Source organism: Passer domesticus, chromosome 20, assembly GCF_036417665.1.
Source record: "Passer domesticus isolate bPasDom1 chromosome 20, bPasDom1.hap1, whole genome shotgun sequence".
Lineage (NCBI taxonomy): Eukaryota > Metazoa > Chordata > Aves > Passeriformes > Passeridae > Passer > Passer domesticus.
The window spans coordinates 1,230,474-1,244,393 of NC_087493.1; the positions used below are offsets into that span (position 1 = coordinate 1,230,474).

Sequence of the window (13,920 nt, forward strand, 5' to 3'; positions counted from 1 at the left end):
CACCGTCCGGCGGCGGCGGGGCCCGGCCCGCGCGCAGCGGTCGCCGCAGCCTGCGGGCCTCGGGCCGCGAGCAGCCGCGGCGCCGCGCCGGCGGGCGAGCGGGAGATGCCGAAGCTGCGCGGGGAAGCCTTCTGGAGGGAGACGCTGCGGAGCGCCCACTACGTGGTGGCGCCCATGGTGGACCAGAGCGAGCTGGCCTGGAGGCTGCTGAGCCGCCGCCACGGTGCCCAGCTCTGCTACACACCGATGCTGCACGCCCAGGTCTTCCTCAGGGACGCCAACTACCGCCGCGAGAACCTCTACGACGAGGCCTGTCCCGAGGACCGGCCGCTCATCGTGCAGGTGAGCGCGGCCCCGGCCCGGCGCCCCCGGTCAGCAGCGGGGCGGCGCTGCCGGGAGGGCTTCCCTGGGCTCGCCGTGCCGTGCCCTGCGTGGGCAGCGCCGAGCACGCCATTGCCGCGGGCACGCGCGCCGTCCGCCCCGCTCGCGCTGACAAACCCAGGCGTTTCCCAAATGTGCACGAGCTGCAGGTAGTCAGCCTCATACACATTTTAGCGTGGTTATATAGTGTAACAGAAATCTCGTTTTCTCCATCTAAATACCGCTGACAGTACTTAGCTCATGAAGATGTGTGCTTTTCTGTTTATCCCACGGTTAGCAGAGGATTTGCTGTCTTAACCACAGGGGTCTGGAGCACTGGACTTCTCAGAGGGCTTCAGTCCCCTGCACCTCATCTTTAGAAACAGATTATAGTTGGTCTTGTAGAGTCAGGGTGTGTCCTGGATCTGGTACCACTTGAGGATCACAGCTTTTTTGAGTAGTAATCTGAAACCCTGAGCTCAGTGTTTAGCTGTAGAGAAAGGATGCAAGGAAGACAGGACAGACTTTAAAGCATGTGTTGCTTCTGCTTCTGGACTACTGTGTGATATTAAGGTATTTCACTGCATCCCAAAGATGGAAAGTGGCTTATGAAGCTGGAGAATAATGCAGGCAAAGACAGTTGTCATGAGCAGAGGAATGACTGATTTGCACACATGGAGCAGTTAAATGGATGAGGACTCTTTACCCTGGAAAAGAAGTGCCTCCCTTGACTGAGGGGAGAGATAAGAGAAGTGTGTGGAAATATTACTGGCTTGAAGATGATGAGTGGGAAACAAGTAAGCACAGTGGTAGTTTAAAATGTGAAATTCATTGCTGTGGGATGTACTGGATTCTGGAACATTACATGAGTTTAGAAAGGGTCTTTGGGTGCAACAAACACACCTTCTATTTCCAAAGTCCATAAAGACAATTTCTCTTTCTGCTGTTCCCTAGACATTTTGGTGTTGACCTTTGATCTGTCTCAGTACAGCTTTCGCAGAATCATGGAATATTCTGGGTTGGAAGGGACCCACAACCGACAAGTGCATTGAGCCCAACTCTTCAGTGAATTGTCTGTACAGGGATAGAACTCACAGCCTTAGTATTATTAGCTATACCATGCTCTAACCAAATGAGCTAATCTCAGCATCTTGTACATTATTCTTCTTCTGTGGGAGGTAGCTTATTTTGACACAGAAAAAACTCATATTCAACTTGCCATCAACCAGGACCCCCAGGTCCCTTTCTGCAGCCTTTTGTTCCCCTGTCTGTCCATACACGCAGAGTCACCCTGTCCCAGGTTCAGAATAGGCTGCTTGTCTTTATTAAACTTCACGTGGTCTGTGATTGCCTAGCCCTCTGATTGTCACGGTGCTTCTGCAGGACCACTGTGCCACCCAGGGCGTGGACAGCTTCTCGCAGTTTGGTATCCTCAGCAAGGTTACAAATGTTACACGGTTACAAGTCGTCTATGAAGCTGTAAAGAGCCCTGGTCATGACCGGTCACCAGCCTAATGTCATCCCAGTCACTATAACCCTTTGCACTTGACTCATGAGTCAGTTGTTTGCCCATCACACAATGTGTTTATCCAGCTGTGGGCTGGACATTTTGTCCAGAACCATCCTGTGAGAAACAGTATCAAATGCTTTACTGAGATCCAAAAAGATTACATCACATGGCTTCCCTTGATCATTTTGAGAAAGTGTTTGCTATTATTAACTGCACATATTTGCCTGTTTTCTGTAGCAGGTGGTTGCTTCATAACTACATGATATCATTTTGTCAGTACTTGAAGAAAGCTGTTGCCTGATTATTCCACTTCTTTTTGGTTTTCACAGTTCTGTGCCAATGATCCTGAAGTGTTTGTCCAGGCAGCACTGTTGGCTCAGGATTACTGTGATGCCATAGACCTAAATTTGGGTTGCCCCCAAATGATTGCAAAGAGAGGTATGTGCAAATATGAACCCTGGATAAGTAGAGAAATGGCAAATGGTGTTTCAAATGTGAATGTTGGCAGTAAAATATCAAGAGGGCCAAATCAAGCCTTGGGGAAGCTGCAGTACTGCTGAAGTCAGACTTAGTTACACCCAATGTAGCAGGTAATGCTTTTTGTAATACCTAAAGCAAAAATTACATATAATTAATTTCTCTTAAGTGGCAGCTTCCTTGTCTAGAATATCCTTCAGAAACATTATTTTTAGTAAGAGCTTGATTTTCTTTCTCATTTTTGCTCAAACAGGCCTATTTTTGAAAAACTGCCCTTAAAATTAGATAATTGAGACCCTTAGGATCTCCTGTTTCCCTGATACTTGCAGTTTTTTCACAATAGTGTAAAGAGGATGACGACACCTACTGAATCCCTTAGAATACTACTGCATGTTTGAAGACCAGAGGCAGTGTTTGAAAATTTTGGATCAGTTAAGGTGTTGAGAAAATATTTGTTCAATAACTGCCCATTCTTCTTCTAAAATATCTTTCAAAGACTAATAGGAAATGATTAGTGGTACAAATAGATCTTTCAGTCTGATCATCTGTTATTCTAATAGGATTTATTAAACATCTGGTGTAAACCCTTAGAAGTTGGATTTTGAGCTGCAAATGTCAACACATCAGCCTTGGGGAGTACCGGTGAAAGTAGGGTGTGGGTATTCCTTGTTTATCCTGTAAATTTGGAGGGGCAGGGACAACAGAATGATCCCACTCTTCCAGCTGGGACAGGACAGAGCAGCTCTGTTTCTGCCAGTGATGCATATGAGTGTCTGGATCTTTGTGAGAGTTTATGAAAACTGTGCTTCAGGATCTTACTCTTCTGCACAAGTCTGTCATATGCTGTTTTATCATAGGTCACTATGGAGCATTTCTGCAAGAGGAGTGGGATCTGCTTCAGAGAATGAGTAAGTATTTAGAGAGGGAATAGAATGAACTAATTATTGAGAGGAGGTTTAGGGATTTTGGGGGAAAGGAGATGCATCATATTTCTTTGGGCAGAGTTGTGTTTGGGTTTTAAAGGGGCAGTTGTATTCTTTTTTTTTTCTTTTTTTTTTTCTTTTTTTATTTCATACTGTATTCCAGCAGCACCCTCAAGATACTTGGTGGTATCCCACTGCAAACTCACACTAGATCTGCTAAAAGACTTTTGTACCTGAAACAGGCTTCAGGTGAAAGTGAGTCAATTAAGTCCCAGTCTCATATGATAGCATAGTGGCTCTCCAGCTCTAGAAACAGTAGAAGTCCTTCCTTTTTCACACAGAAGTTCTCAGGTGCCAAGGGTCATGTTTCTCCTTGAAGCCACAGTTGCCCTTTTCTGATCAATTCCGTGTACTCTTTCTGTCCAGAGTATAGCAAATTACACCTTTCTTCTCCTACTGGTAGCCTATTTTCAGGCTATCAGTAGCTGTTGTGAACAGTATTATATTTTTTTAAGAAATACATTTGTAACTGACATAAAAAGCAAGGTTTTGGTCATTTTGTAGAACTGAGAATGTGCCTTCATCCCACTTCAAAGCAAGTGCTGCAACCATGAAGTTAGACTGTCCTATTTCTGTTTGCATTCCCTGTGGTCTGGGGAATCTTGACTGATGTTTGGTACAAAGACACTGCTGAGAACCTGCAAGATAAGACAGTGCATCCTTGTCCAGCATGTAATATGGCTGTTGAGAAATATGCAGATCAGAATAGTCTCAAGGTGTGAAGAGAACCCAGGTCATCTAGCTGGGTGAACCCAGGCTGTCTAATAAGAGAGGTATTCCTCCTTCTTTCCCCAGCTGCTTTTAAAATGGTGGAGCACTCTTGTCTGCTTTTACCTGCATACACCTTGCTTGCTCCTTTGAAAGGGTGATGGGAAGTACCTATCATAAGAGCTCATAGGATTTGCATTAGAAGATAGCAGGTGACTTCCTACATAGTATATCCAAGCTCTGGAAGAGAAGGGGATTTCAGACACAACATTACTCAGTGTTTTCCTGTTGGATCTCTTTGTTAGCTCTCCTTTTGGTATTTTTGTGATTCCATGTACTGTGTAGGGACTGGGAGTTTACCATGTTCTAGATTTCACCCTGACTCTATAACCTATATTTACTACTTGATTGCATCCACAGCCTACCTCACTTCATAAGCCTCTGCTTGCCATGGATAGGAATGTACTTATAATGATTTTTCTGGTGATAAGTTGCAAAGAAGTGAAGCACCTTTGTGGGAAAGGTAGACAAGCAAGTGTTATTGTTGAAGGAATAAAATATCCTGTGAAGATAAACTTGTATCAATAATTAAGTTGTGGGGGGGTGGTCTTTGAATGTGAAGGCTTAATGCAGTAGAAGTGTTAGGGCTATTAAATGTGTGACTGTTTTATGCCACCTTGTTAGGCTGCAGATTTTGTGTTTTGTGTGTCATTGTTATGTGATTAAACTATGCAGTAAAGTTTGCAGAGGACACTGCTGATTTTTTAAGCTGTGAGAACTGCATGGCAGTAACTTCTTAGGCTTTTTCCATACCATACCCAGTATCAGATCTTGAGGAAAGCAGACACTTTTCATAGCATTGTGCAGCCCACTTACCTGTCTTTTCAATCTTTCTCAGTTTTACTGGCTAACGAGAAGCTCTCTGTTCCCATCACATGCAAAATCCGCGTTTTCCCAGACATTGACAAGACAGTGAAGTATGCACAGATGCTGGAGAAAGCTGGCTGCCAGGTAAGAAGGCAGCTGTTCCCTCTACCCCTGTACTGGACATGTATCTTTGTGTAAAGTATCTGATGACCAGTTCTTGGTATACTGTGGATATGAATAGGCTGCATTGTTTTGCAGACAGAGCAAACAGAATGCAGACAGATTCTGTGTGTTTGCAGCCCTAGGCTGCAGGTCAGTAGTGTGGTATGAAAAACAAAATTATTTCAGTCTCTTGTAATCGCTGCACTGTGCAGCATCCTTCGCTGTGGTTGAGCATCTCAATATTCACATAGTGCTGCAGAAGGCAAGTGTGAACGCATGGAATCCACAGTACTGTAGAAGAAAAAGTGTATCAAAAAGTATCACTAGAAGAAATAGGCAGCCTTCTAGGATTTAACTCCGTTTAAATTTGAAGAGGTGGTCTATGGTTAGAGACAGTACTGACAGTATTTGGACCTTCCACTGAGGAGAAAGCTAGATCAATATATCACGAATTTCAAAGTGAATCACAAATGGAATCCAGTAGGAAAAGGAAAGGAAACCTGTAGGTTCCCCCATGATAGAATCTTGTCATGCCATGGAATAGCAAGATGAAAGGAGCATAAGACCATGCCACAGGTGAGCTGCTGATATCTTTCTGTGTTGCTAATCTCCCTGCACTGTTGAAATAGCAGCAGGAAATCAGTGGCATCCCTGAAGTGTAGGGAGTGAAAAGAAGTATTTTCAGTGGATTTTTTCCAGTGGTTCATACACATGGAAAGCAAATGTAATGTTGTGTTCCAGCTGCTGACTGTGCATGGCCGTACTAAAGAACAGAAAGGACCACTTGCTGGTGTGGCATCTTGGGAGCACATTCAAGCTGTAAGGTTAGTGAGCAGTACCAGTCTTAGTGGATTCCTACTAACATACTGGATTTTAAATAGAGTGTACAGTGGCATTGAAGAGCAAGCAAATTTATGTGACAGGAAGAGAATTTCTGGGTTGACTCTAATTCTCAGTTTTATGCATCTGTTTTATTCATTGGAATAGAAAAGCTGTAAACATTCCTGTATTTGCAAATGGAAACATCCAGTGTCTCAGTGATGTGGAAGAATGCATCCGTAAGACAGGAGTACATGGTGTCATGAGTGCAGGTAAAGAAAACTAACTTCTACTCTGATGAGAATAAAAGTTGTTTCTTATTCCCTTAGCAGTCCCATATACATTTATTAAATCTTAGATTGACTTGGTGAACAGCTTTGCTTTACAGCTGAGTGGCCATTCTCCCTCATCCTATACTGGCCATCTCATACCAAGAATAGGAATCCCTTAAGACTGGTTATGGTTAATCATTATGTTGGACTTGCAATACCATTGACTCATTGAGCTGAAATGTAATTACTTGACATATGGGAGGCATATGGGGCTCCTGTTGTCCTGGAATATTTTATGTGACATCTGTTAATCAATGGAACAGTTGTTGAATGGTGCTCCATGAACTAAGTGCATTTGTGGGTTAATATTCCTGCAGGTGGTTCATGTTGGGTTGGGACAAGAAAGAACTGACATGACTTCCTACAGGAAGAGCGAGGATAAGCATCAGAAAAGCTTCTAATTACTCACACAATTAAAGAAGGGTTATAGAATCTTGGTTTTAGAAAATACTGGTTAACAAAAGGCTTGTGAAGCCAGTGGAGAAAAGCACAGTGAGAAGCTGTATCTGTGAACTTGGGCCAGACAAATATCAATACAGACATATGGCAAGACGCCTGTCATTTCAGTATTTAACTTCTGGGCAACAAAAGCAGTGATTTCTCTATTTATTAATTGGTTTACTGTCTTCCTGTCAAGGTTAGATGCCTTTCTAGAAACAGTACTTCAATTAGATATGAGCTGTTCAGTGCAATTAGGAATGGCATATTGAAATATAGTGTCCCAAGGTCAGGCTAGAGTATTACAGACCCTGTGTTCTTTTTGAGAGTACGTGGGTGATGTGTCTGTGGGTGTAGAATCACAAAAGAGATAATCAAGCTCCAGAGCAGGGATTTTGGCCTTTGTTTCAATCCTGAAATGAAAGTTTTGAGTATTTATTTTTGTTCCCTAGAAGGTAATCTTCATAACCCAGCCTTGTTTGAGGGCCGAAACCCATTGGTGTGGGAGATGGCTGAGGAGTATCTGGAGATCGTGAGGAAGTACCCTTGTCCACTGTCTTATGTTAGGGCTCATCTCTTCAAGCTCTGGCATCACACGTGAGTATCTCCATAGAACTCTTTAATGTTTTCAGGGCTCATCCTGCTTACAAAGTGTCTGGGCTTTCTGGACAAGGATTTGTTTGGCCAGAATGAGTATGCTGCAAAGTTTTCTTTCCTGGACCTGGCTGGAGAGGGTGTGGGCCGAGGCTTTTACCCTTTATTTCATATCTGGGAAACAGGGCATGGGGAATGAACAAGTTGCCACAAGATCAGCCAGAGTGTGATCTCACAGCACACCATTTGCAATGTGGTAATTGCCCACATGCACACACTTCATGGCAAACACAAGTTAACTATCTCCTTGTTCATTGTGAGGCACAGTGCTGTTGCATTTATTGTGGAGTAAGAGCATAGCTATGGGTTGTTGCTGAGAAGCAGCTGATGCACTGCTTCTCATGTTCATGTTAGTTCATGCACTGCACTGTACGTTCACGTTAGCTTATGTCAAAATACCTTGGTTGTGTGCTGAGTATTTATCTGGAAGGGACATATGTGTGCTTTTCTCTGGACTTACAAAGAGGAATGTAAGCGTCTGCCAAAGACAAATGAATCAGGAAAAGTGTATAAAATGCTTTGATACAGTTATTTTTAGTTGACTGCAGTCTAATTATAACTGATGTTTGGGCTTTGCCTCAGGCTTCAAGTTTACCATCAGCTGCGTGAAGAATTAGCAAAAGTGAAGACTCTAGAGGGCATTGTAGATGTCAACAGGGAGCTGAAACTGCGATGCCAGGTACCAAGATGGGCCCCAATCTCCCAGAACAGCACTGCCTGCACTTGGTGGGAATGTACCAAGTATGTCATAGAGTTGACATCCATTAGTCACTTCTCTGGGACTTTGTGGCTTACTGACCTTGATATTCGTAGCTTACAACAGTAGCATCCCTTAAGCTTGGACAAATTTATGTGGGATGAAGTTGATTTAGGAGTTACAACTGTGCTTCAGTTCATATGTCATAGCAGATGGGTTTTTTTGCCTATATGTAACTGTCAGTACTTGTTAGCTTAAATTTCAGCTTGTGATTTCCTGGAGTTTGAAGTGTTATTTAGTGTATTTTCTGACAACTCCAGGAAGACTGACTGTAACTCTGTACTGCAGGAAGAAATAGCTAATCAGAAAGAAGGAGAAAAGCCAAAAGAAGGGTTGCCTTTTTTCCACTGGATCTGTCAGCCATACATCAGGCCAGGGTGAGTTACTTATTTTGATACTTACAGGTACTCATAGGCCTTTCCCACTCATTAAAAAAAAAAAAAAAGGAAAAGTGAAGACTGAAGATGACTTTGGATTATTTTTATTCTAGTTTGGTTGCTTCCTAGTTACTGCTTTGTTCATGGGGATGTTGCTCATTGTTTGCATCTTCTCCTTTGGATCCTCCTCAGATTTCTCTCTCTCTGGAAAGTAAAAATTAGGAATCCCACTGCAGCTGAGAACAAGAACCCAATGTGCCTAATTTAGCTGACCAGCTTTAATTGGCTTTCCAACTGATATATCTGATAGTGTGTCTGTTAGTAACTGCCAGTGTTAGCCAAAGAAGCTATGTTTTTCTATCCCACTTCTAAGGGCAATGACACTTCATTGTAGCCATGACAGAAAGATTTATGGTTTACCCAGATTTCTGTAAACCAAAATAATGGTCAGGGAAGAGCTACTTCTTCCCTTCAGTCAACTTATGATGAAATTCACTGTTTCAGGCCAAAGGAGAGATGCAGGGAGAATGGAGATAGTGGAACTGAAAAAGGTGTGCGAGGAAAACGTGCTCTGGAAGAAGAGGAAGATGGAAATTCTGAGCTTCTTTCAAAGAACAAACAAAAAAAGAAGTTAAGAAATCCAAATAAAAGCTTTGATCCATCTTTAAAACGTAAGTTCATTTATTGGCATAAAGGTATGGAGATATGCCAATACGAGCTTTGACATAACTTGCTGCTATGAACTTTCCTGGCTTGTGTACTTCTACTTCTGTACTTTTGAAAAGAGGAGGAACTGTTGCTATTGAAATTTTAATAGCAGGCAACACGATTCAAATAATGTTCACTAGTAAACAAGGATCAAAGTAGTAGGTCACTGATTCTCTCTAAGCATCTTTTGAAGATCAAAATGGTTTACAAACTGCATTGTAGCTGTCACTAGCATTTGAAATGGAAATTTTGTATGAATTTCAAGCTTATGTCCTCCTGTTTTATGCTTGACTTGAGGATTAAAATTTTCAATGTTTGGATTTTAACATAGAGGCACTTAAAAATTCAAAGTATTTTTACCTTTGCACTGTTATTTGAGGTGCAAAGGATTCAATATTTCAATATTTCAATAGGACTCTGGCTAGAAAAGCACCAAGCTTTTCTGGTTGTGATTTTTTTTAACTTACTTCCACAAAAAAATACCATTGGTGAAATGATCTCTCTCTCTCTCTCTCAGCCAAGTATGCAAAATGTGATCAGTGTGGAAACCCTAAGGTAAGCCAGTACAAGCGTCCATCAAAGCATTTCTGTTAAATGGAAATGAAATGTCCATGTAGGGTCTGGATGGAGATAAGTGACATGTGCTGTCCCTCGGGTCTGTGCTGGGACCAGCACTGTTCAATGTCTCCACCACTGAGATCACCATTGTGGGATCAAGAGTGTCCTCAGCACATTTGCAGATGACACCAAGCTGAGTGGAGTGATGACACACCTGAGGGACAGGGCCATCCAGAGGGACCTGGACAAGCTCAAGCAGTGGCCTGTGGGAACCTCTGAGGTTTAACAAGGCCAAGTGCAAGATTCTGCACTTGGGTCAGGGCAGCCGTGGTCTCAAATCCCGGCTGGGGGCAGGAACAGCTTGAGAGCAGCCCTGCCCAGGACTTTGGGGTGCTGGTGGATGAGAGGCTGGTCATGACTCAGCAATGTGCACTCAGAGCCCAGAAAGCCCCTGTGTTCTAGGCTGCATCAAAAGCAGCATGGACAGCAGGTCACGGGGTGGGGGATTTGTGCCCTTGCTCTTGTGAGACCCCACCTGGCACTCTGCATCCAGCTCTGGGGCCCTTGGTGCAGCAGCCACATGGAGCTGGTAGGGCAGACCCAGAGGAGGCTACAGAGATGATTGGGGGATGGAGTCCCTCTGTCAAGGAGTCAGGCTGAGAGACAGGGGGGCTGTTCAGCCTGGAGAAGACAAGGCTCTGGGGAGCCTCACTGCCCCTTCCAGTGCCTAAAGGGGACTTAAAGACAGCAATGGACTTTTCAGCAGAGCTTGTTGGAGGAGGACAAGGGGTGATGGGTTTAAAGAGAGTGGATTCAGACTAGATGCACCTTAGATTAGAAGTCAGTTTTTATGGTGAGGCAGTGGCCCAGGTTTCCCAGAGAGGTTGTGGATGCCCATTCCTGGAAACATTTTAGGTCAGGTTGAACAGGGCTCTGAGCAACCTGATCTAGTAGAAAATGTCCCTGCTCTTTGCAGGGGGTTGGGAGTAGATGACCTCTAAAGACTCCTTCCAACCCAAACTATTCTGATTCTATTCTGTTATTCCAAATCCTGAGGTAGGGCCGTGCCAGTGCCCAGTCACACAGGTGCATGCCAAGTCCTGCTGATAAGTGTGCGTGTGTGGGGAGGAAAGTCCATACTTGGGCTAAAGCTTTTTAACCATTAACTGTAACCAATCTCTGAGGTTGAAGGTGCTGCACAAAAATCCTTAACATACATAGGTTCTTTGAGAGAATTTGCCTTTCTCTCCAAAAAAGTGCAGTCCTACTGCTGCTGAGGGTATTTATTGCTAAAACAGTTGAGTGAGTTAATCGAATTTCCGAAGATGTCTTGGAAACAAATCTCCAGACTTCTACACATGTATGACATGCATATTTTACTGTGAAATGAAAAACAAACCACCTCTTACTGGGGTTAGTGGTGGGTAGGGTTTTTCTGCAAAGGGAAAATTTGAATAACTGGTATGGTTCTTAGTATAAATGTCATCACAGTACAGCCTGCAGTAAGTGTAGACAGCACCTGCAGCTCTGGTTTGTGTTGTTTGGATCTCTGTCTTTATCAAAACAAGCCTAAGCATCTCTTCATCCTCAGTCCTGCCTTTGCAATAGATTAACATTGACTTTCACTATTAGCAATGTGAAATGAGGCAGCTGGTTTTACAGGTTCTGTATTGAAATTTCAAATATTTTTATATTTGCAAAAAGTTCATTTTGCTTTTGTTTGTTTATTTTTTTCCTTGGGGAACATAGCTGTTTGCTTGGCAGGGTGGTGTTGCTGTGTAAGCAGAGTGTATTTATTGGTGCTAATATAACTGTAAAGTGGGGTGTAAGATGCAAGCAATTTTCTAAGTGTTCTAGCTTAAAAATTAGCATTACATATACCTCAGGGGGCGCAGGAGCCTGCAACACAAGCATGTGATGTTGCTCCCTGTTGTAACACTGTTACTGCAGCACAGCAGTGGCAGCCAGCTGAGACTCAATTTGAAGCTACTGAAAAAAATGGGATTTTTTTGCTGTGTTCATTATTGGCAAAGCACTGAGCACGAGGCTGGCCTGCTTTCAAAGCAGTCCTGTTTCGTAGGTAATTCAAATGACATTGCTTGGTGCATAAACCAAGACTGTCTGCACCAGGGCTTAAGACTTATTTTTGTTTTGCTGTTGCATCACTGTAATGTTGCAGGTAGGTCTTGAAATCTTCTGACTAGTCCTGTAATTATTTTTTTCCCTAGATTATGTGTTTCTGAGCTATGTCATAAAATGTGGCGAGGGGTGTGGGGGTGTGGAGAAGAAAAAGGACAAGGAGCTCAACTAAAGCCTCCCTAAACATGAAGGATTTTCTGATTGGGGTGAAGGGAACCAGGGTAAACAATATCAACCCCCTTTTCTAAACTGTGTAAGCAAAGCACCCCAGAGACCCAGGCTTGTTTTGCCACCTCATCAGTTAGCCAAGACTCAGCTGCTGCTGTCCCCAAGGGTCATACCTTATACTTTAATAAATATGCAGGTGTGTTTTAAGATGCAGGTAGGGAAGTAATTCTAGTGGTAACATATTGTAGGCCTAGCTGCAGATGGTAGCACTGTGTTTCATGCTGCAGAGAACTAGAGCAAGCTCCAAATGTGTTCATGCTTGTTGCAGAGGGCTTATGGCATATGGCTGCTTGTGGTGGATAACTCGGGCTGCCCAACGGGCTGTGGGGACAGCACAAGTTGGATGTGGGGTTTTTTTGGTTGGTTGGGGTTTTTCTGTTCTTTATGTGCAAATACCAGATAGCACCCAATGTGACATCAATTCCATCATCTTCATTAGGCTGAGTACATGGGTTTTTTCCAAAGATCTGAAAGTGCAGAGCTGTATTGTTACTTATTATAGTAAACACTAACAATTTTATTTTCACTGACACAAGCTTCTTTATATCACTGTCCCAACCCAGGGCACTAAATGTGTGTTTAACATGTGCCGAGGATGCTGTAAGAAAAGAGCATTCAAGGAGGTAGCAGATTGTCCAGGTGAGTGCATCTGGCCTTACATCTTATCCATCTCCCATGTATATTCATTACTTAATCTTTGGGTTATGGGGTGTAGGTGGGTGTTAAAATCTACATACTACCTAAAATGCTACATGCCATCTAAAAGTTTGTAGTACCATTTTAAAAGACTGCTCTTCCTTCTCTGCATGTCATTGCTCCTGCTTCCAAAGCCTCGGGATGCAGTTTCCAGTCTGTAAAGACCCATTCTTTATAAGGAATTAGCTATTCTGTTTACCACTGTAGTCATCTCATTTCAGGATGTTCGTTTGGGGTTTGTTCCCCCTTTTGCTTTTTCAGGTCATGGATTACTTTTTAAGACCAAGTATGAAAAATCCCTTTCATGGCAGCACAGTCAAAGAGGAATTCAAACCCCAGAGATCAGTCAGGGAGGAGATGCAGAGGTGGGGGAGACAGCAGTGCTGAAGGAGGCTGGTGACAGTACAGGGTGAAGCTTTGGAAATGAACAGTCCAAGAGCTCCTGCCAGCCCACTACACTACTTCCCTGGGCCAAAGAATGTGTCATCTCCAGCTCACTGTCAGCTGTGTCACCTTCTTCCACATGTTTAAGTTCTGGAAAAGTTTTATTTAAGTAAAAAACTGCTTACTCAGGGAATTATCCTGCATTTGAAATAAAAGAGATGCAATTAAATGTCTAATGCTGTATTTGAAAGACTGAAAATGCTGCATTTTTGGGTCGAGACAATTTCTGTAAGCTGCCATTACACTCTGCCTCCTGTATTCTCATTAACCCTTCATGTTCTGTTTTTAATACTGGCAACTAAATTTATTGTATTAGAACTTTGTATTAGCCTTCTGGCATGCTAAAAATAGCAGTGTCAGTGACTTCCTCACTAACAGAAAATGTGTCACATTTGTTAGTGTTTTAGTAGGCCACATTTTTAATGCAGAAATGAAAGCAGCAGTGCTTGGAATGTGAACGTAAAACCATAAGATCTTGCTAAATCCACATTAACAATTACTAGTTTCTTACAGTATGATCCAGTGTAACAGTCTTCCATGAGCCAAAGGCTGGGGGAGGATGAAGTCTCTATTTTAACAGGGTTATCTAAATATATGTGGGAAGTTGGAACCAAGTCCATTAATATTTCCCTGCTCAAGGTCTCATACTTCATTATGTGGTCATTTGTCCTTCACACGTGATAAATTCTGAGAGACGTGTGAC

General features: G+C 43.1%; 1 protein-coding gene across 2 annotated transcripts; it reads left to right on the forward strand.

Annotated features, from left to right (window-relative positions):
• The first annotated feature begins 1 nt into the window (after position 1).
• On the forward strand, positions 2 to 13,400 carry DUS1L (dihydrouridine synthase 1 like). Of its 2 annotated transcripts, none has more exons than XM_064395402.1 (13): positions 2 to 342; positions 2,200 to 2,308; positions 3,205 to 3,255; positions 4,997 to 5,049; positions 5,809 to 5,891; positions 6,055 to 6,158; positions 7,109 to 7,253; positions 7,893 to 7,989; positions 8,356 to 8,444; positions 8,949 to 9,115; positions 9,670 to 9,707; positions 12,641 to 12,716; positions 13,035 to 13,400. In XM_064395402.1, the coding sequence occupies exons 1-13, from the start codon at positions 106 to 108 to the stop codon at positions 13,184 to 13,186; spliced, it is 1,401 nt and encodes a 466-aa protein (XP_064251472.1). In that variant the 5' UTR covers positions 2 to 105; the 3' UTR covers positions 13,187 to 13,400. The 2 variants fall into 2 exon arrangements, with proteins under 2 accessions (XP_064251472.1, XP_064251471.1); XM_064395401.1 differs by having other exon boundaries at positions 3 to 342; positions 4,937 to 5,049.
• The last annotated feature ends 520 nt before the right edge of the window (positions 13,401 to 13,920 follow it).